Here is a 22,461-nt window from a genome sequence, read left to right as displayed (position 1 = left end):
TATTTGAAAACTGAGCTGTCAGCATTCCAGAAAGTTAGAAAATAAGGTGCCACAGTACCTGCTAGGGAATACATAGTAAATAGCTTATGCTATGCAGGCAATATATATTGTGTTTATTTGTGCTTAACGTGCCATGTCAATTAAGAGGCTCATTTGTTTTCATCCCAAAAGGTTTATTCTGTTTTAATTGAAAATGTCAACAAAGCCTTAAAATGTGAAGCAAGTCTTCAGAAACCCTTATTAACCATTCCCCTTGCCCCACCCTACAAAAAGAAGCAAATATAATCAGTTAGAAATGGAAAAAAACTTAAGAGATTAATTTTGTGGGATGTCAAGCTCCTCTTGTGCCGGCTCTCACAGTGAAATAAGGGATCTATTAAAAACGTGGTATGGAACAAACCAGGGACAACACAGTATTTATATGGGGCCATTTCCATTGGTCATATCCACTGCTTTATGGATGGCTCATCAGCTTGATTTCTGAGGTCGGAGATGCATTGGCTGGGTGATCCTGTGTTCTGCTTTGCTGGGATTGCAGGAGGAGAAGAAAAACTGTCCATATCCATGCTGGCCATGGTTGTCTGTCTGTCTTTTTGGTGTTCATCACAAAGTGCGGTTGGCAACAGGGATAACAGAACCCCTGCCCTGGGCAGACCAGTGGATCCCTGAGCTCAGCAACAGCTGCAGTCACTGCCAGAAGCTGGGAAGTCCGTCCGTGCAGCCATGGCCTGTCTTGCCTTTTGTCCCTGAGTTACAGAGGGGCAGAAGCAGCACACAGCTAGAGGCAGTGGCATCTATCTCTAGAACCTGTAGGTTGGTTCTTCATAGCTTGAGATCCAGTTCTTCATTCAGTATTTGCCTCTTCCTTCTTTTTGTTCTTACCTTAAAAGAAGGGGCTGGGAATTTGGGGGGGGGGGGGGGGGAGGGTATTACATCCCTGATAGTCTTGTTACAACCCATATTTTAAATAGACTCAAACACTGTTTTTTCATTTGACATATGTACAAACTGACCAAAGAAAACTGTAATGTGTTAAAATCAACTGCATGGGCTTGTTCATGTGATATTTCTGTCTCATATGGTAAAAATTAATTAAAAGGATTAACTAAGGAAAACTTCCATCTGCACGGCTTTCTGAGTTGTCCCACACTGTTCTTGTTAAAACTGGGTGCTTTAAGAAGACAGATTAGGGAGCTGGGAAAAGCAGACTAAAGAAACAGAGAAAGAGAGAGAAATAATAATTTTTAAAATGTAGTTGGCAGAGGCAGCAGGAGATCATCCAGTTCTTTCTCTGCCTGAAGGCAGGATCAACTATAACTATGTCAGCTTTGACAGATGTTTGCCTAACTGGTTCTTGAAAGTTTCTAATGATGACGAATTCACAATCTCACCAGATGTTACACTGCAGTGTTTAATTATCTCTATGGTCTAAAAGAATTTCTTAAGCCTAATGCAATCTCTACATGTTCTGTTTCTCATGAAGATAGGGGACAGATGTTTGTCTACCTCTTGCAGCGTTTTTATGTGCACTTGCAGACATGTTCTCCTTGGTATTCTCTGCTTTATATTCAGCACATCCCATTTATTAAACTTTTCCTAAAAGAAGAAAATAGAAATTTTTTTCTCAAGAAATGAAAATAAATAGAAGTTTTGTTTGAACTCTCTCCAATTCAGCCACAATCAAACAAGCTGTGTGTCCCAAACTGGACACAATGTTCTTGCCTTCCTGGGCACTGGACACAACAGTTGTGCTCAAAGAAAACAGCGGTCTTGGGGATGTATAGGTTTAGTACAACCAAACATGGCATTTCCACTTTTCATAGTGGTATGACCTGTTATCATTCCCAGTTCTGCTTCTCCAGAAGAAATGGTTATGTAGGCTAATTTTTTTTTCCTAAAAAGCATTTATCTGTATTTATGCCACTCTTTATTTTTTTCCTTTTTGATCCTGTATGGAACAATGATTTTTGCTGTTGAGTAAACATGTAACCATTTTCTAACAATTTCTTTAATTTGCAAAATCACTTTTGATTTTAATCTTAATTTCCGTGCAGGACTTCCAGCATGCTAACATCTCCAGCATGTCTCAGTTTGGTGTAATCTGCATTTGCATCCTTTGTAAATACGAGGATTGGACAAAAGCCACAGAAACATCCCCCCTTGTGATAAATTCTTCTCTACCGACCGCTCACTATTGGGCCACTAATCAGTTCTGGAGTTTGATCTAGATTGTGTTTCTATGGCTAATGGGAATGCCACAGGATATCCCAAGTCATGGATCTGTCATAATGATACACTGCCAAAAGCTTTACTGAAGTCAACATAGATAACATTTGCTGTTTTCTCCGTATTCATGAACCTTCCTGCTCTGCTTCAAAACAAGCTGAATCAGCTTGATATTGCACCTTTTCACAAATCTGTGCTGGCTGTTGCTCCCTAGGTGTGTGTGGGGCAAGGGTGTGGGTGGGTGTGCACTAAGTGATTATAGCTTCTTGGCATTTTATTGGCATAATAGTTCTCTCTCATTAAAAGTGTTTCAAACCTGGTTGTGCCACAGCCTTGAAAGTTATCTTTCACTTTACAGTAAATATAAAATCTCACTACAGAGATAGGATGGGAAATTGTCATCCTTTCCCCAAATGTCTGAAGCTTTTACTGTATGCAAATAGTTAAATGCAACCTAGTAACATTAATCCTTTCTATATCATAATAATATGACAGTGTTGAATTAAATAGCAGTTTAAAAATGTCATGTAAATCCCAGTTTACCTGTGTGACCTTTCTAAGTCCCAAAGCTTTAAGGATAGCTTCTCAATGAGATTTTCAATTTGGAAAGGAGAAGTTAAAAACATTTCTCTAATATCAAGACATGCTTTTAAAAATGAGGCTTATTTTCCTTGAATGCAAAATGAAATGAAGCAAAGCGTATTTGTTCCGATTACAGAAACAGAAATAAAGGAAGGAACTCTGATCCTAGGAGTGGAAGTATACCTGTACTTAATCTTTTTCTGTGTGCATTTACAAAAACAATTACTCCAGCTCTTAAATATCAAGGTTTGATGTAACAAGTTCTAGAATGTTATAAAGAAACCCAAAGAAAGTATGAAAACAGCTCAAAGGATGATTTGAGTTTTTTGTCTTAGAAAAATAACTGGTCTATGTATTTTTAGAATCAGTTAATTTTTTTAACGAGTGCAGGCATGGATTCTTTTAGCACTCTATTTGCAGTAAAATGATGTTTTATAATTTAAAAGCATGAATTAAACAAAATGTGGTATAAAATAACACACAAATGTATGTAATGAAAAATTGTATATGCCTTGCTCCAGTTCCTTTGAGATTCAGAACAGTACACGGACAGAACTCTGCTAGTGTTTATGCACTAATAACATGCTAAATTTTATTTATTTAAGGCCAAATTCTGTTCTTGAAAGATACTCTTTCAGAAGTCCAGCTCAGCCCTTCTCTCCCTCAAAAGTAGCTGGGGACAATGGCTGTATCAGGTTTTATAAATATAATTTGAAAAAACAAAACAAACAAAACCCTGGAAAAATATTTGGTGCAAATATATATTTGCTCCTCTGTATTTATTTATGCAAGCCCCATTATATTGTTTTGGTGAACTATGGGGACAGTTATATGAACGCTGGGCCAAAGAACTTGAATTTCCTGTTCATTTTTACTCTGTCAGTTTCTGTACTACGTGATGTCAAAAATGCAACACTATAGAAGAGTTACAGCAATGTAGCCTCATAGGAGCAAGCCAAAAAGTAAGTATGGAAGCATACACTAGAAATGTATTTGTTTCAAGTGATTCAGGAGAACTAAAATACCTTTTGACCTGCACTTCTGAAGTTATGCTCCTCTCAAAATGATTCATTGAAGCAAAAAAGTGATTTGCAAATAATATTTTCTGACTCAATACAGATTCTAAGTGCTCAGGATATGTAGGATGCCATTAAATCAGAGGTGTTGAGGGATGAGAGATTGGGCAGTAGATGATGATCCTCATACTATCATGAATGGATTAAAGGATCTAAAGATAGCCTGCAGTCCTGTGGTGAACTCTGCATGGGTGATGTGCTGTGGGAGCAGAATGAAATGGGAAACTCCATGATTGTCCCAATGAAACTGGTGTTCCAGCCTTAGGCAGATTTGTCCACAACTCAGCAATATTGTGGATAGTAATATTAATAAAGTAATATTCACCTGAAAGTTAAAACAAAAAACCCCAGCAGAAGTATCATGGATGCATGGTTTCAGACAAGTCACAGCCTTTTTAGAGCTAGCCAGACCTTTGATTGTCTCAGCTTGATTTCTGAGAGAGCATTTGCACAAACAAATGATATGGGTAGCAAGTGCAATGTCTGAAATTCTACACTCAAGTTTTTATCTCTCTTGTGTCATAATCAAAAATATATGAACTCAAAAAAGAGCAACTAACTACTTCAGAGAAACAGAGAAAAATAAACTAAAATGTGTTTACTTTTTAACAAGTTTTTTATATATGCATATATAAATATATATATATATAAATATATAAGAGATACATATATAGAAAGATGTATATATACCATAAGCTCAATATTGAAATAATAATACTGCAAATGAATTATCTCAAATAACCTCAGGTGAGGAAAAAAACCCAGAAATGTTCTAGAATGGTAGTAGCGTAGTAGAATGGTTCATGTTCCTAGGAAACATGAACCACAACTGACAGTTTTAAAGTATCTTCATACACACAAGAAAAGATACTTATATAAAGTAATATCAATATAAAACCTGTCATACTACAAAACTACTCTTTCCCAAAGAGTGGGGTTTTTTAATTGTTTGCTGAGTAGAAAAAAAAACCCTGTCTATGCAATGGAAAGTAAAAAGGAGAAAAAACCCTTTGGTAAAAGAGACGGTTCCAACCTGAGACCTTACTCTGCCATCACTGTGCAGCTCACACAACAGAATAGTTTGGATATTCATATATTTAGGCATGGTGAGGTTGCTACAGCAACATCATGTGCTACGTACAACTCTAGTTGCTTTTTCAGTGGCAACTGAATTCGTTTTACCATTTTAATAGATTTAAAAATTTTTGTTAGGTTTTTTTTTAATTATTATTATTTAGAATCAGGTACAAACCCACTGGCATTTGACAACTGGTCTTTTTGCTCACAATTTGTAACAAAGCAGAAACACTTTTCACCAATCCTATACAATATTTGAGTGCAAGCCCTAACAGAAGTGCTATAAGGCTTTACCTGTCACAGACCCTGTTGATTTTACACTACAGTACAACTTTGGTGGGTTCTCACGAGGTAGCTGAGGTAGACCTTCCCTTGACACAAAGTTGCTTAAAGTGAAAGGGAACAAATGGGTCATGAATTTAAGGAACAATCGTTGAAACAACAGAGACTAGTCAGGAATGGCTGTAGACATATTTTGTCTTGGCTGATTATTTACTAGTGAATAACAATTTTATTGCCTTGCCAATCTGTAAAATGTAACATGAAACGTGACTCTTTTTCTCCCACCAGGTTTTACCTCCTATTATCAAACTCCTAAAACTGAATTTCCTTCTACCAAGGACAATAAAATTCAATTTGTCTTACTTTCTAAATGAGTAATTTTAAACTGATTTTTTTTTTCTTTTGCTTCTTTCAGTGTTCAGGCCATTATAATATATCACTGATCCATAAACCTTCACAAAGTTCTCTGAAGTCCTACATACCATCTGGTATGCTCCTCCATCACTGGCATAGCAGCAAAACTGTGTCTTAAATAATGAGTCAAATGTAACAACTCTAATGTTGCATGTAAAGCAATTCTGTATATAAATAGATTATTTTCAAATTTCTGCTGCCATTCTTAAAAAAAAAATTAAGAAAAAACCACAAAAAAACAAAACCACAAACCCTCACAAATCAGCCTTCAAAACAATAGCAGACAGCAATCTGTCAGTTCTCCAGTAAGCAGGAGCTGTCTAACCAGTGTCATTACCACCTCAAAAAAGACATTTTTCCTGCCTTGCTTGCCAGGAATATACAATAGTTTGTTAACAATACTAATACCTACCAATTACCCAGTCTTTCCAAGTTCGAAGCCCTGTAAAAACTGAAGTAATTTGCTGCAGCATTTTCTAGGTTCATGCTAATTCCTGTAAATGAAATGCCTTTAAAAACTGGCGTGTTTCGGAGTGTTCTATTTAATCCCCTTCGTTTTCACTGTTTTCTTATCTTGAACTTGCTTTTTCTCCCAAGCTGTGGAATTTATGGGTTTTTTATTACTTTTCCCCCAAGACTAATGTTCCTGACTGCCTTGTTGAGTCACAAACACAGACTGACCTGAGTATATGCTCCCTTTTACACTTACTTTCTCCAATTTCATCTTTATTTTCTCAGCTTTTCAAACACTCATTCAGCTTTGCAGCCCCACAGCCTATTTGTGTCTGCACATTTAACAACATTGCTTGACTGTGTCCTCCAAGTCAGTCAAACAACGTGACTTGACATCTATTGTATGCACAGTTTGTTATTCTTTCCTCATGGAAAAAAGTGGTCAAAGTCTTGCCAGAGTCCTTAACCTTTAGATGCTCAATGTGTTGCAATAAGTCAGTGTGAGGCAAGCACATCCGTGGTGCTAACAGCATTACTAATACTTTGCAGTGAAGCTCACAAGCTTTGCCACAGTTATCAGGTCCCAAGAAGGAGCCAAATTCTCTGAGGTAAAGTAAAAGTGTCCTCATGGACCATACTTTTTCCTCCTCTAATCCACGCCCAGCTTTACTTCTGATGTAACTACAATCTTCTTTATTCCCAGTTTTGGGGTAATTTGCCTTTTAAGTGGGTGGAATTTCAAGTCGGTAGGAGTCTGAGCTTGTGCTGACAGGCAAAACTATTCCATTTTCAAACTGACCTGTTCTTTGCATGAAAGCCCTTGATCTCTTGCCTTTTTATATGACAACAGTGAGCCTAGCCCAGGCACTCCTGCTCCAGCACAATTTAGTCCTCCTCAGAGAATAAGCTCCAGGGATAACCTCAGATGATCTCTGAACTGCACTGTTCAGACACCAGCCAGTCTGCAAATCCACCTGTGCCTCGGCATCCACCTCTGGGGGCGAAATCATTCTTCTGTTCCATTTACACTGCCACTTACTTGTATTTGGGATTAGCAGAACGCAGTTTCCAAGAAATTTAAACTCATCTATTATTCAAACTGTAGATTAATATTTGATGTGAAGGCAAGACATCGTCACTGAAGCTTGATTTCCTCCAAATCTTTTTTTTGCTTCTCAGGTGTTTGGCTACTGCAATTTAAAAGTCAAATAACTTTAAGGGTGAAGGGACATCCTGTGAGCCCAGAGCTACAGAGCTGGCACAATGGATGGGTAAGTGGCTTCTTTTTCTGGTCCTCTGTAAGCTAACATAATCTCTCCAGAATGTTTTTCTTAGCTGCTGCACCTGGCCCCCCAGTATAATGCTTATTCATTTCTGCCAGGCCTTGAAGCACTCCATATCACAGCTGGCTGGTATGTGAACAGGCAGACATGTAAAGATAGTTTCAGTACCTCTTTGCCATTTCAACATTTAAGACCACCATTTCAGCCCTGGCAAGGTTCTTTGTGCAACACCAGGTAGCCCCAAGTGCCTTTGCACACCTGGCTGCACGTGCTCTGTGACCATGCATCCACTGAAACCCAGCATGGCAGCAGGTCCTGACCCAAGACAGCAAAAGAAGGTGCTTTCCCACCTATTCTGCCAAAGGATCACAATGCTGGAAACGTGTCAAGGAACCTAAGATGAAAACTGCCTTAAATCCACACCTTTAGGTGGGGAACCACACCTGAAGGACAGGGTGCCTACCATCCAGAGGGACCTGGGCAAGCTTGAGAAGTGAGTCTATGGGAATCTCACAAAATTTGACAAGGCCAAGTGAAAGGTCCTGCACCTGGGTCAGGGCAAGCCCTGGTATCAATGCAGGCTGGGGAATGAACAGATTGAGAGCAGCCCTACTGAGAATGACTCGGGGGTGCTGCTGGGTGAGAGGCTGGACATGATCTGGCAACAGGCACTGACTGCCCAGAAAGCCAAACGTGTCCTGGGCTGCATACAAAGCAGCGTGGGTGGCAGGGAAGGGAGGGGATTCAGCCCCTCTGCTCTGCTCTGGTGAGAGCCCACCTGCAGGGCTGCATCAGCTCTGGTGAGCCCCTAGCACAGGACAGACACAGGCCTGATGGATTGGTCCAGAGGAGGGTAACCAAGATGATCAGAGGGAGGGAGCATATTTCCTATGAGGGAAGGCTGAGAGAATTGGGATTGTTTGACATGGAAGAGGCGGCTTTGGTTGACCTAATCATGGCCTTCCAGTACCAGAAGGGAACCTAAAAGGAAGATGGAGAGAGACTTTTTACAAGAGCATGTAAGTGGACACAGCAAGGGGGAATGGCTCCAAACTTAAAGAAGGTAGGTTTAAATTAGACATTCGGAAGAAATTCTTTACTGTGAGAGTGGTGAGGCACTGCAGCAGGTTGCCTAGAGGAGGAGTGAATGCCCCATCCCACGAAGATCCAAGGCCAGGTTGGATGGGTTTTGAGCAGCCTGGTCTAGTGGAAGGTGTCCTTGCCCACGGCTGGGGTGCTGGAACTAGGCGTCTTTAAGGACCCTTCCAACCCAAACTGTTCTTTGATTATATGACCCCGTATTTTAGGCTTTCAAATCTCCTACTATGCTCTTTACACGGTTGTCCATTCAAACTTTCCAACTTGGAAGTGAGGGGCGGGGTATGAACACGCAATGATTTAGAGCCAAAAACATCATTTGTGTGGAGTCTGCAGCTGGAACCCGCAAATCTGTTTGGTCACGGCGGCAGCCGCCTACAAGCCAGCGCTCCCAGACCCTCAGGGAACCGGCTCCCGGACCCTCAGGGAACCGGCTCCCGCCCCCGAGGGCAGCGCCGCCCTCCGCTCTCCAGGGAAATGGCGCCAAAGCGCACGCGCCCGCGCGCCCCGGCCGGGCGAGACGATTGGCGGAGCGGGGAGCGTGACGTCATCGCCGCGCGCCGGCAGCCCCGCGCCCCGCTCCTGAGGGGAGCGAGCCGTGCTCCCGCTGCCCGGGCCCCATCCCGCCCTCCGCTCTCCTGTACCGGGAGCCGGCCCGGCTCCTGCCGGCCGCCGCCGCTCCCTCCCGCCGCCCCGCTGCGCGACAGGTGCGTGTGGGGCCCGCCGGCCGCCGTGAGATGAGGAGGGGAGGTCGGGGGAGCGCGAGGAAGCGGGAGAGTGGGTGGAAGAGCGGGTGGATGAGCAGGCAGGAGCCTTCCAGCTGCCTGACAGCGTCCCTGGCCTCGCGTTTCTGTGGGAGCGCCGGCCGGTGCCTTCGCCGGTGTTTTCTTATCTGTATTAGACGGACCCTGCCGGCTGTCTCACCCATTCCTGGCTTTTCCCGCAGAAAGGTTAAGAATATGAGCCTCTACAACTTGGACCGGTTCCGCTTCGAGAGGAAGGGGAAGGGCGCGGAGCAGGAGTTGCCGGCCCGGGCGAAGGCAGCCGGCGCTGCTGCCGCGGTCGGTGCCGCTGCCGGGGATGAGGAGGAAGGTGCGGATGGCAGCAGGAGGCCGGACACTCCGGCTTCGGACGTGACGGAGAGAACCGGTGAGTCAGGTGCTTTGCGTGCAGCGTAAGGGCAGCGTAAGTACGTAATTCCTAGAGATAAAATAATTGTCTTTTGGTTCGGTGTTTGTCTTTTTGTTTTGCCCCTTTGCTTGTTTTGTGAATGTGTTTTTCTGTGCACGCGTTTCACAGCAGTTTCCACAAAAGTATCCTCATAGCAATGTGTGCTCTGATTGAACCTGTGCATTTACAGGCAAGTCGGTCACCTTCTGAGATAACTTGGGGTTTTTTTCGATTAATTAAATAACCATCAAATTAAATGTTGAAAGTGTTGTTATGTTTTCCTATTTATGAACTTTATTAACACTCATTTTGGTGGAAATAGGAAGAAATGGCTTTTATTTGTCTGATAGGTGCAACACTGTAGACTTAACCTTTTCAGTAGAGTCCTTGGCTAATGCACTATGGAGCATCACAATTGGGATTGAAAAGAAAGAACAGTTTCTTGCACTTGGGCCTGGTTTTGAAAAGAGCTGAGATGACGTGGTATCAGTTTTCAGAAGCTGACTGTGTTAATGGCTTTGTCATAGTGTTTGTCCTCTTTTGGGGCAGAAGTTTGGGGTTTTCATGGAAATGTCGAAAACTTGATTGTGTTGTGTGTTGGTTTCCTTTGGCTGTGATGGTAGGGATGTGCTGTTCCTGTTGGGATTTGTGGGTTAATACTAATGACTGAAATTCCTGTCAGCTACGTGGTCACATTCACCAATAGGTTTTTCCTGTTACTGAGGGAGTAAGATTTGAAGAACAGACAGGATCTCCTCATGATTACTCAGTACTTCTCACACCTGCCATATACCTTCTGGTGCAGTTGTCAAGTTACGGTGTTATTGGAGAGATCAGACAGACTTTGTGCATTTATTCAGAAATGAAATGACAGTGTCTGTTGGTGTTGTTTAACCACACTGTGTGCACGTGACTTTCCCTTGGTGCAAGGCAGTTTTTCACAACACCTTGTCTGTGTGACAGCAGAGAACCCTTCATGCACAAGGAGTTCCTCACTGAAAGGTGAGCCAAGTCAGAATTACAACAGGTGGATATTTACTCTTCCCTAAATTTTGGTTTAGTGCAGGTTGACTGTTTTTAGTCGATTGGAGTGCTCTTCTGTTTACATTAGAAAATATTAAGCTGTGTTCTCTGTTAAAAATAAAACACATAAACATGGAAGTTGCCAGTCTGGAGTTGAGTAACCTATCCACTTGAAGAGAATGTTTTGGTGACAGGGAGAGCTTTACAGAAGAAGCAGCTGTTAATTCTGGCTTCTGCTTGTGTGTCTTTGTGATGCTTGTATGGAAAAAGGGGCAGTCTGAGGAAGTGAGTGCACTTTGGAACAGGTGTTCCCTTCCTGTTGGTGGTGAATCATTGTCTTGTGCTGTGGAGGAGTTACTGAGTGCAGGGCCCTTCTTGAACTGTGAATGCAGCTGTGCAATAATGAATCGTGCTGCTTGTTCCGTGGCTTATTGGTTTTGGGATTCACTCTATTTTAATATTATATTTCTTCCTTTAGTCTGCCTGTGGGCTTTGTCAATGTAAGCATGTAGCTAGACCATAACTACCAGCAAATTTTAGTGCTTGTTTTTCCAAATGCTGGTTTCCCTTGACTTAAATTCTGCCAGAGTAGGGCTGTGGAGAAGGAATGTAATACCCAATTTAGAGGCATGAGTTTAGATACAGGGTAATAAAAAGAAAGGTGAAGGCCAGCCTAAAAAGATGTAATGCAAGGCTAAGTAGTTGTGAGGAAAACTAGTGGGAGATGATGGGAACTAACAGTGAAACAGGGTAGAGTGCAAGAGCAGGCAAACTACAGCAGGTGTCCAACTGAAATAAGCACCCATGGACACAGATGCTGGTGTAGAACTGGGGCACTAATTAACATTTAAAATTGAGATGTAATTAGTAGTGCTCTGCATATTCATAATGCTTCATCTTTCACAAATATTGAGTGTTTAAAGAAGATCGAGTGGTTTAGTGGCTTTTTGTCCCACTTATTTGCACATCCATGTCGTGTAACCCATTTAAAGAATCGATAACCTTTTAAGAAATGAAATCACATTTTCTACATCTACAGAAGTTAACAAAAAATGAAACACTCAGATTTTGTCTGCGTGATATGAGACACTTAAATGTAACGTAGAAGGCTAGATTTGATGAGCAGATGCCTGTCCTCCTTGTTTCCTCATTACTGTCAGGAGGACAGAATTTTTCTTCAACAGCTTTGTTGTTGTTGTTATGGCTGAATGGTCGTGGAGAAGGCCCAAAGGTGAGTTTATGGCACTGGGTGCTCTCTGCTGCTGACTGCACCAACAAGCCACACTATGCTGTTGTTCTGTACAAGAAGCAGTTTACACCAAGTTCACCAAAAATAACTTGCCCTAATGCTCAGTGAATCATGTGAGGACAACAGTTACTCAGGTTTCTTCTGAAGAATGTTGATTCTTCAGAAGATAAAGTGATTAACAAAATACTGGTAGAAGAAACTGGGGAAAGAAGAGGAGAGTGATCTTTATTTCACTTATACAAACAAAAATGCTTTTAAATAGCTAACTACTTGGGGTTTTGCTCTGTTTTCTTTGGTATCATGCAACCACAGCCTGAATCTAAAAAGAATTTTAAAGTCTGATTTCTTCCTTCTGGAGCACAAATAGTTCAGTATAATTTCTGAGAGATTTCTTCAGATTTCTGTTTTATCAAGTGCCCTGAAATACACATCCAACAAAGTGTGGGATTGTCTAAATGTCATCCATCTTCGAAACATGTAGTCAGATGTTGTCTATTGTGTCATGAGCCATTATCTTTTTAGCTATTTTCTTTAGTTTTGTTTTCCCAGAGCAAACTAATATTGGCAGATTGTTCTCTACCCCATCTATGTCTGTAGGTCATAGAGGCTTCTTGTTCCTTTGTGTTGAACATGTGTCCCTTATGCTTTAATAAGCAGTTTGTGGTGTGCTGGCCACAAGAGTTGGTCGTCTTTGCGCTCTTGTCTGTGTTCAAAACTACACAGACCTGCAGTGACTCTGCAGCCAGGTTGCAGGGAATAATTCTGAACTGCATTTACTGAGGGAGAGAAACCAACTCTGGGAACAGTTACCAAATTATGTATCGTAGGTATCTCTAAAAAGAGTTGGAAAAATACACTGGAGTGGCTTACTACAGTTTGTCATGCAATTTAATGTTATTTACTGAATAGTTCTGTATCTCTTAATCTGTTAAGGAAACAGTGAAGCATCTTAATTTTAATTTAGGTGTTTTTAGTTATGTAAATAGCTGGATGTACTAAGATAATGAAATTATTCTACGCAGATGTAGAAATGGAGCAGAACTCTATCAGAACAGCACAAATTAGAATAATTACCAACATGAGTTTTGAAATGAGGCTTGTATTCAGTCTCAAAAAACATGCTCACAAAGCTTCCAGAAAGAATTGAAATAAAAGTTGCAAAATAAATTAAGCTACAATATATAAGCCTGTTATTGATGGCTGATTTTGTTTTGTACTGTTTGAATATGTATCCTAAATGACTACACTTTGAGATTATAGTGCTCAGGCCTCACTTGCACTGGGATTGCTCTTTTTTGTTCTGTTGTCATTTTCTTTAGGATCTGAGGAAGTTCTGTCTTTTGCTTATGTCTTGGTTCATAGAGTGTCATTCCACTTAGAGTATTTCTTGAAAAAAGTGTTGACTGCAGATCCTAGTGAAGTTTTCTAAGGGTTCATGGACAGTTATGTTGAAGTAATCATCATTTTTAAAGGGCTGCTTTAAGAAGTACTTTAGAGTAATACTGACATTTAGGATTATTTTAGCTAGTGGAAAAGACTTTCCTTGAAAAAGGCAATACTTATTACCTTGTAGACTTGAGCAGCATGTGCTTGATACTGCTTTCCAAAACTGGGTGGGAGTAATTTTCTATTTGACAATGCTTGTTGGACAATGTTAGTAAATGTGCTAAGCCTCTTAAGTAGTACCTCATTTTTTGCTTTGGTTTTACCTTTGTTTTCACTTAGGAGAGGAGGAGCTGGCTCTCTCGGAGTGTGGTATATAGTTTGTGTAGGAGGTTTTGTTTGGAATTATAGGGCAGTGTATTTTCTTTTTATGATAGCAAAAATTGGTTGTTGTTGCATTTTGGTGTTGGTGTTAATGTGTGTATGTAGGGATGCTTATGAGTGCTCCTGTTTCTGTCCTCAGTGTCAAATACTGGTCTTATGATTGCAGGCATTCCTTAATAGTTCTTTTGAATTGCCTGTAATCAGAAAATTCTGCCTCCAACAATTACATGTTGTGGCAATAACTTTAATCTGTTACTACTCTACGAGGTTAAAGTTTGCTCTAAATATGAGGACTCCTTATTACATGTGTGATTTCTGCTTCCTCCCACTTAGTAGGGGACTCTTCTGTGGAATAGGTGGAGGAAGGGAAGATGACTGGGCTTTTTTTTTGAGAGGGAGGATGCTTTTTTTTCCACATAACTCAGCATTTTATAAGTATGGGAGTTAGGAGCTGTCATGAAGACTGGACAGCAATTACCAAATAAAAATAAAATGAGAAATCGCTAAGTGCAACAGTAAATACTCTTTATTTAAATATAAACTTTGTCTAAGGTTTATACTGTAAAGAATAAAATGACTTTTAAAACCATCATATTTTTGTAAAATTTCCTTGTGTTCTTTTTTAAAATTCAGCAAGGATGCCTCTTAGCATAGTTGTCATGAGTACCTGTCATTTCCATGGCATGCTGCTTGCAAGGGGAATATGTTTGGAATTGAGTCTAACCTGCAAAGCAAAGATCCATGAAAACATCCTTGATCCATTCTGTTAATTCAGTATAGATGTGAAGTTCTCATGTTTCTTACAGACCTGTTTTTATATGAAATCATGGGGTTTTTAATGCATTTTGTATTTCCATCCTATTGTGATGGCCCTTGCCCTGATAACCCAACTTCATAATGTTCCCAAAGGTCTCTTTTGCTCCTCTCCTGTGTTCATCTAAAATTCCGCTGAAGCAGCTGCATCAAGCACAATACATCTTCCTAAGATGGACAGATAGAAGAAAGTACTGCTCAGGAAGCTTCAACTGCCAACATGTTGGTCTTGGATGCAGGGAGGTCTGTCTTGGAATAGTGTCCTACTGCTTCAGAACTAATAGTTTTTAGGCATTCCTAAGTTTGCATGTGTATGGGCTTTTCAAAATAAGATTCATTTGCAAACTTAGACTTATGCCTCTTCTAAAAATCATTATCATAATCCTGTATTGTGTTTTGAAAGTGATAGAAAAGGTTTAGATTTTGATAACTCAGCTAAAATTGGATCTTTTATCACAGATGAAGGAATTCGATGCCATGTAGCTCCTTTCTGCATTTGACTATCAGATGAGTTTATTCTAGCTTCATCTGTGTCTACTGTCTGCTGGCAAATCAGCTTTGCAAACTGATGTTACACTCTGGTAATTCGACTCAGCAAGTTTCTGCATTAGGGAATGGAGGCAGAAGAAACTACTTTTACTTTCAGCCAAAGTTTTGGTTCCAGAGTTAGCAGCACCACTGACGCTTGATTCACAGGCATGAGTTTTAAGAAAGGATGGATGTGTTAGAGGGGACAGGATGCCTGTGATGCTTTCTTTGTGTTATGAGAATTTAAGATCTTTTTCTATGGGGACTTCCACTGACGGTAGTATCTCTAAAGCACAACTGTCCCAGGAGTTTGTGGCTGACTCTCCTGCCTCTTATCCTGGATTTTTTCTGTGTCAGGTCATCTTGTTGAGGGATCCATTCAGTGCAGGTAGCTCAGTGTGTGGCTGCAGGTTGAGCTCTGGGTGGCACTGCTGACCCCTTGCGCAAAGGTCCCAGGTATACCCATGGGCCAGCCAGGGGAGTGGCCACTCCAGATTTTCCTGCACTTAGACTGTGAGGGTGTAAAAGCCCAGGTTTTTTTGTTTGGGATTGCTCCTCAGAGGCACCAGTTTGAGCTGTGATTTTGTTATTGCACCATGATTAAATGATGTAGGGAATCTGGACATCTGAGACTGCTCTGGGAAACCCAATGTGAATCTGTGAGTGTGGGATCTGTAGCTGCAAAGGAGTCTCGGTTCCAGCTCAGGTGCTGCCAGAGTGGCTCCTGGGTGGTTGGACAGGGAAGTTTCTTTAACAACCTGAAGTCTTAATGCTCTTTTGTACTGTCATTGAACCCTTGTTGATGTTTCTTCATGGACACTGAGTTGCATTCACCTCCATCCCTTTAACCACTATTAAGCTCCATTTTAAAGTTGTTGGGTTTTTTTTCTGTAGCGTCCTCTGTAACATTTGGCACCATATTTTTTAGTGTATTGGGTGCCTTTACCTTTCAAAGCCTGTGCAGATTCATGTGTCAGCAAATAACTTCTAGGGTTTATCTTTTTTCCCCCGTTCATTTAGTGTTGCCACAGTGAGTTATTTTGAATTTCTTTTCCACAAGATTTCTTTCACACAGAAAATGCTCTCTGCAGCTGTCGTGTTCTCTGCTCTGTGCATCAGTTTTTCTCTCTTCATAGAGAAAAGAGAGAAATATGCCTATGTTTCTATCCATGTGTATCTATCAGCCTGGAAGTAGTTCGGAGGACTTTACTTATTATTCATTTATCTAAAAATAAGTATTTATTTATTTATTTGTAAGTAGTTATTAACTTAAAATGCATATTTTCTTCAACTTTGTAGTATAAAAATTGTTTGATTGATGTAAGAGGGCTGTAGATCCTCTGCCAGGTAAGTGTCCACCTTAAGGAATATGGCTTACAGGAATTTTCTATGCATGAGAATGTGAGTTCTGTTTAAGTGGCTGTTGTGTCTCTGAAAGAAATCACAGCTACTTGATGCTCTAAGTTCAAATAAATATTTGAAGTGTTAAGTCATTGTCTCCTCTTTTTTCTTCCATTGAAATGGCTTGCACAGAGTGTTCCACCATCCCAGAAACTCCTGAAGCTCAGAGGACAAGGAAAGAGTCTTACTTCAAGCGCCATCGAGGGGTGCAGTTCTTTGATGTGTCCGACAGTGAGGACGAGGAGCCAAGAGACGCCGGCGCTGCCAAAGAAACGCGGGCTGCGAGGAGAGAGGTGGCCCTAATGTACGCTTTGAGCCGCTCCCTGTCCTGTCCCTGTGCCCTCCTGGGCTGCTCTCAGCTGAAACACTGAAGTAAAATCAGAGCCTGCCTTGGCTTCTGCTTTACTCCTTTGGGATTCAGCTGCTCCTAACTAAACTTTACTGGTTTTACAGGGGAAGGGGTATCCAGCTAAAACATTTTCTCAGAGGAAGGAGTTCTGTGATGTTGAAATGTGTGATTTTGTTCATTTACAGATTTGTGCCTTTGCCTTTCTGAAATGCTTTTAGTGCAACTTGAAAACGTTACTGTAAAACACTTGCTTTACTAATTTTAAGCTGTTGGAGTTGATTTTTTTTGTATATGCAGCTATATTTGACAGGGAAGCAAATAGAGCTTCAGTGTGTAGGATGAGTACTGAGGTAAACTTAAGTATAAGTTGCACAATGTGTTTCCTATGCATAGTGAAAACTATTTCATTCCTAAGTGATTTGGAAATTTATAATTTTGAATGTGCTCGGAGGGAAGAGTCACTGTGCAGGAGTCACGTGTGTGTGTGCTAAAAAGGCAGCGTTGAGAGAACAGGTAGGACAAGATGTAGATAGACATCTGCAGCCATTTGGAACAGTTTAAAGGAGCTCCTACTAGTTATATGTCTGTGAGGTCATTGTGCCCTCTAGATGTTCTTGTGCTAAGCAAAAATAAGATGGCTTAACCTGCTTTTTTGATAGTCTAGTTGAATTAATGGGCAGAAAACTTTTGTGGGAATTGAAGCCTTAACAGGTGTAGTCTCTTGTCAGGTTTGCAGTCATACACAGGGCATGGAGTTACTGGGGGTTTAGAGCAGAAGTGAAATAATGCATTTTCCTGCTGCTGTTACCTGAAATTCTGATGTTTGGTGTTGTTTGGGGTTTTTTTTTTAGTTTCAACTTAAGTTTCTACGTAAGGCAGCTACTTGAAAAGGAGAAGAAAAAAATCTAGCATTTACAAGTGAGCTTCTGCTTCTGCCTGTGATTTAAGTTGTATATTGTGCAAGGAGACAGAGGTGGCCAGCTGGTTGCATTCATTAAATTGGCTTGTATGCAGTGCTGTGTAAATGTAGTTACTGTGCTTCTAGGATCAATCCCACCTGGAAGCAGTTCAAGTGGTTTTGTACCATGTGCAGCTGATGCTGATAAGGCATGCAGGATGCAACTTGCAGGGCTACTGCTTGCTATTCCTATACTGTGTTGTGATTGGTGGGAGTTACAGGTGGACAGCAAGGTGACTCCTGGTGGAACTGATGAACATGAACATCTCTTGTACTCCTCAGCATTCCCATGTAGCCACCAGGCACCTCAGTGCCTGACACTTTGTCGCAGTGTGCTGGCTCCGATGCTGATTGAGGTGTACAGATCCTAGGGAGCTGTTCTGGTCGAGCTAACAAACAAATGGAGAGCATGGCAGGAGTTAGCTGGGATCTGTTCAGACTTAGGAGCTCTGGCTTGTGCTGAATTCTGGCTTTGTGTAAAATCAGTCAATTCATTGTGCATTTTAGTGCATGTGTTACCTAGTTTGGGGGGTTTGTGGGGTTTTTTGGGGTGTTTACTTCCTTTTTGCAGAGTATCCTAGCTTCCCTTGTTCTGAACAAGGTACAGAACAGAAAGCGCAAAGTTCAGAGTAGAAAACCCATCTTCCCTAACGAAAGCGTGCCACAGGTTTTGCTGCTAGAAAGTCACTGTCTGGACTCCGTTGGAAAAAAGTAGAATCTAACACATACAAGTTGATTCAGTGTTACTGAATGCATCTAAATGCATTTTGTGGAATCCTGTTGGTTTTCATTTACAGTAATGTTCTGGTAGAGTAAAACATTCATAAGCAAAAATAAGTGTTAATTCTTTTTTTCTTCCCCCATATACTGTAGCTCTGAACCGTCTGATGATGATGACCAGCCTGAAAAGGAAATGCCTGAGCTGGCACTTGTAAATGGTGGGAAGCAGCAGCCAGCTATCAAAGAGGATGTAGAAGAAGATACCAGAGACTCAAAGCTGCAAACAATGAAGGAACATTTTCCCCAAAGAAGTGACCAAGAGTTATTAAAAGTAATAATGCTCAGTTCTTTCATTTATTTTGACGATTATTTTATAGGCAGTTTTTCTAAGCTTCTGACTTGGTTACAGGGTACACTCTTGTAGTGAGTTAATGCTGTGTAGATGCCAGGTGCCCACTAAAGTTGCTCTGTCACTCTGCTTCTCAGCTGGATATGGATCATGATAAAGACGTGGAGAGATCGCTCACCAGTTGCTGTCATGGGCAAAACACACTCAACTTACGGAAAAGATTTAATTTATTACCAGTCAGATCAGAGTAGGGTAATGAGAAGTCAACCCAATTCTTAAAACAACTTCCCTCCACCCCTCCCTTATTTTGGGATATAACTGTATTTGTGATTTTTCTCTATCTCCTTCCCCCCCCCCCCCCCCACCAGCAGTGCCTGGGTATGGGATATATGAGGACTGCAGTCAGTTCATCAGCCCTCAGCACGAGTACTCCTCACATCCTTCCTTTGTTCCATAGTTGGATCCCTTTCCATGGTGTGCAGTCCCTTTAGGAACAAGCTGCTCCATTGTGGGTCCCTTCCACAGGGTCACCAGTCCTGCCAGCAAACCTGCTCCAGTGTGGGCCCTTATCTCTCTATGGGTCCTGCCAGGACCCTGCTTTCAGGGGGACTTCCCGCAATGTCACAGCCTCCTTTGAACATTGATCTGCTCTGCTGTCCTCCATGGGCTGCAGGTGGATCTCTGCTCCACCTTGGACCTCCTTGGACTGCAGGGGCACAGCTCCCTCACCATGGGCTTCACCATGGCCTGCAGGGGAATCTCTGCTCCAGCAGCTGGAGCACTTCCAGCCCCACCTTCACTGATCTTGGTGTCTGCAGGGCTGTTGTTCTCTCATGAATTCCCCTTCCTCTCTCCTGCTGAAGCTGTGTTGTTCCTCCCCTTTTCCCTACCCTCCTTCCTTCTTAACTGACGCTTCCCCTGTCACTGGTAGACTTGGCCTTGGCCAGCAGCAGGACTGTCTTGGAGCTGACTGGCACTGGCTCTCTTGGATGTGAGGAAGCTTCTGGTGGCTTCTCACAGAAGCCACCTGTGTAGCCCCTGCCACTGTCAAACCTGGCCATGCCAGCACAGTGCAGCTCTTAAGTGTTGTTTTGTTAATAGCAAATGGGTGAGAGTAACATTTTAGGGGAAGTATAGCTGTGTATCATTTCCACGTACGTGGGAACTTGGATATCTATAAAAACAAATATATAGACACACACTTCAAATAAACACCTTTAGGTAGGTTCAACAACAGTGAACTCCAGTGTATGGAAAATTTTTCAAGTATTTCTTTGTTGTGACATTCAAGCTTAATTATGGCTGTCTCAGTTGGTAACTGTTGGCAACTGCTGTTGTTGGGATGAGCTAACTGATGAAATGCAGAATGAGTGAAATCACTGCCATCTTCCAGTAGATGAAACGCTGTGCAGGTTTGCGTTTATGGCATTTGTCATGCAAAGACTTCAGCACTTCCACTGAGGCAAAGGGTGGGTTTGAACTTACTGTAATGTATTCTGATTATGCTGACGTGTGAACGTGAGAGCTCTTGGCCATTGTCCTGTGTACAATACAAATGTACAGGTAACTCCTTGCAAGTGAGGTATGGTAGCTCATTACAGTAAAATACCTTCAGTACAGTACAAGGTGTTTTTAGCAAGGTTGCTTTTCAATGCTAATATGTAACTAGGTTTTCACTAGCTGTAATTTATAAAGCTGAATCCGTTTAAATTAATCTGTAAAGCTTCCTGGTTGTTGAAACGGCATTGAAGAAATACAGACCTTTTCCTGGTGCTCCTTGCTGGGTGTTTTGTTTTCCAGTGGATCAAGCTTTATGCTTAGGCTCCCTTTATTTTGGGAAGAACAAATTACAAGTAGCAATTTCTGAATTTTTCTCTTGAACATTGTAATTAAAATTTGTTGTGTATGTAAAGAATGTATCTCTTTCAGTTTTTGGCTGCGTAGAATATTTTTGATTCAAAGACTGATAGAAGTTCATTGTAGCTTAGTAACTTGCTAGAAATGCTATGTGTTGTGTCTAACTGCTGCTTTGTGACTTATCTACTGAGCAGCATGTGAAGCTCATGGTGTTTGTTTTCAGGAGAATGCAAGACAGCTCCTGTATCAGCAGAATTTTGTAGAAAATGGAGGCTGTGCAGAATTTTTTCTGCAGTTACATCGCTGCAGCATTTTTGAAGGAGGGCAGAAGAATATCAGGCAATTTGTTCCTTCATGAAGGATCTGGTGCAGGCTGTGCTGACAAACTTGGCACAACTGATGAAGGCTATTAAGGAAAAAAATCATGAGCCTTTTAAAAAGGAAATTGTACCATTGTAGCAAAATTGTTAGATGCTGTTTCCAAATGTGAACTGATACTTGGGAATGAGGATTCCTCATAACTTCATTTTTTGTGCGGTTTTTTCTTATTTGTAACATTTAGGCCATTTGCTTCTGTTGCTCTTACCACACTTGAAGAAATCCTTCTAAGAGTCTCAACATGCAGTTTGTAAAACAGATCTATGTTGAGATTACATGTGGATGGAGAAGCAATCTAGGACTGCAAGGATGTATTGATAAACCTTCAGGCATGTGATGCATTTCATCCACTTAGAGGAAATGGACCAGTACATTACAGTAGTATTCAGACACTTTGAGTTAGTAAATTAGGTAGTTTTATTATGTTGTTTTGTGATAGTAGCATTGAATAGTCTTTGAAAAAAAGCTTCTTAGTTAATATGCAGGGTATGTTTATGAAGTAGGGAAAAAAGCGATAATAAATGACATTGTATTCAAAATGTTTCCAGTATGTGTTTTAAAGTGTTCCTAAATACAGCTTATGTGATCAGTCCAGGTAATTTGATACCTCTTGGTTTTGCTCTTAGATTTTATAATACATGTGTATTTGGGATTTTTTTTCAGTCACAGCTGATCCAGCATTGTCTTCCTCTGTTCAGCTAGATTAAATTTCTACACTTAGCAGTTGCCTTTTTTTTTTGTTTTGCAGCTGATAGAATCAGCATGCACAATGGATGAAGCAATAGCTGCTGGTTTGAAGCTCAATAAAGGTATGTTTAACAAAAAAACTCCACTGAACAAAAAAACACCAAACTTTAGAAGCTGTAGCTAATTCAATGAAATTGGTTGGGAGTAAAAAGTGGTAAAGCTTCTGCTAAAAGTCACAGTGTTGTTTGTTTATTGTAATAACACAAAACTGAATTTACAGGCTTTGCAGGGAGAAGGATGAAAAGAGGATGTGGACCAAAAATCTGTAAATAAAACTCGAAAGGGGAATTTGTTCTGTGAAGCTCAGGACTGCTTTGCCTGTGGGTTCTTAAATGGTTCTGTTCTTGCTGGTTCCTTCTTTGTTCAGAACTTGAGGCAAATAGTAAAGGGTTGGCAGAAGTAATTCTAAGTGTTCCAGGTGAGCAGTCTGGTAGTATGGAAGAAATATACTGGGTATGTAGTCATTAATAAGTAGCTACTGTTTGTATCAAAGCCTATCACAGTTTTTTGTTCAGGCTGTTTTCAAGACCTGCTTGTAATTCTGAATAAGAACTGTTAGTCTTAAACACTAGACAGGTCCCTCTGGTTCTCTAGCAAAATGTAACTCAAACCATGCTTTTGAATCCTCTGAGCTTGTTTAGGGGTGTCTGTTCTGCATCTC

The 22,461-nt window shown here is 41.2% G+C and overlaps 1 protein-coding gene across 3 annotated transcripts in view; it reads left to right on the top strand.

The window, feature by feature from the left end:
- The window catches only part of SMARCAD1 (SWI/SNF-related, matrix-associated actin-dependent regulator of chromatin, subfamily a, containing DEAD/H box 1), a 116,177-nt gene that overhangs the window by 68,427 nt on the left and 25,289 nt on the right, over positions 1-22,461 (top strand). Inside the window, exons 2-6 of one of the 3 annotated variants that reach the window (XM_066186364.1) lie at positions 7,290-7,381; positions 9,438-9,640; positions 16,575-16,746; positions 18,623-18,800; positions 21,802-21,862. In XM_066186364.1, the coding sequence (XP_066042461.1) occupies positions 7,374-7,381; positions 9,438-9,640; positions 16,575-16,746; positions 18,623-18,800; positions 21,802-21,862 (622 nt within the window). In that variant the 5' untranslated portion in view covers positions 7,290-7,373. Of the gene's footprint in view, positions 1-7,289; positions 7,382-9,064; positions 9,199-9,437; positions 9,641-16,574; positions 16,747-18,622; positions 18,801-21,801; positions 21,863-22,461 lie in introns of those variants that run through there. The other 2 variants (XM_066186366.1, XM_066186365.1) reach the window with 2 other exon arrangements.

This window comes from Chamaea fasciata, unplaced genomic scaffold, assembly GCF_029207755.1.
Source record: "Chamaea fasciata isolate MVZ Bird 193981 ecotype frontalis unplaced genomic scaffold, bChaFas1.0.hap1 SCAF_6, whole genome shotgun sequence".
Lineage (NCBI taxonomy): Eukaryota > Metazoa > Chordata > Aves > Passeriformes > Sylviidae > Chamaea > Chamaea fasciata.
Note: the sequence above shows the minus strand (reverse complement) of the source record. Positions and strands in the feature narration are given on the sequence as shown.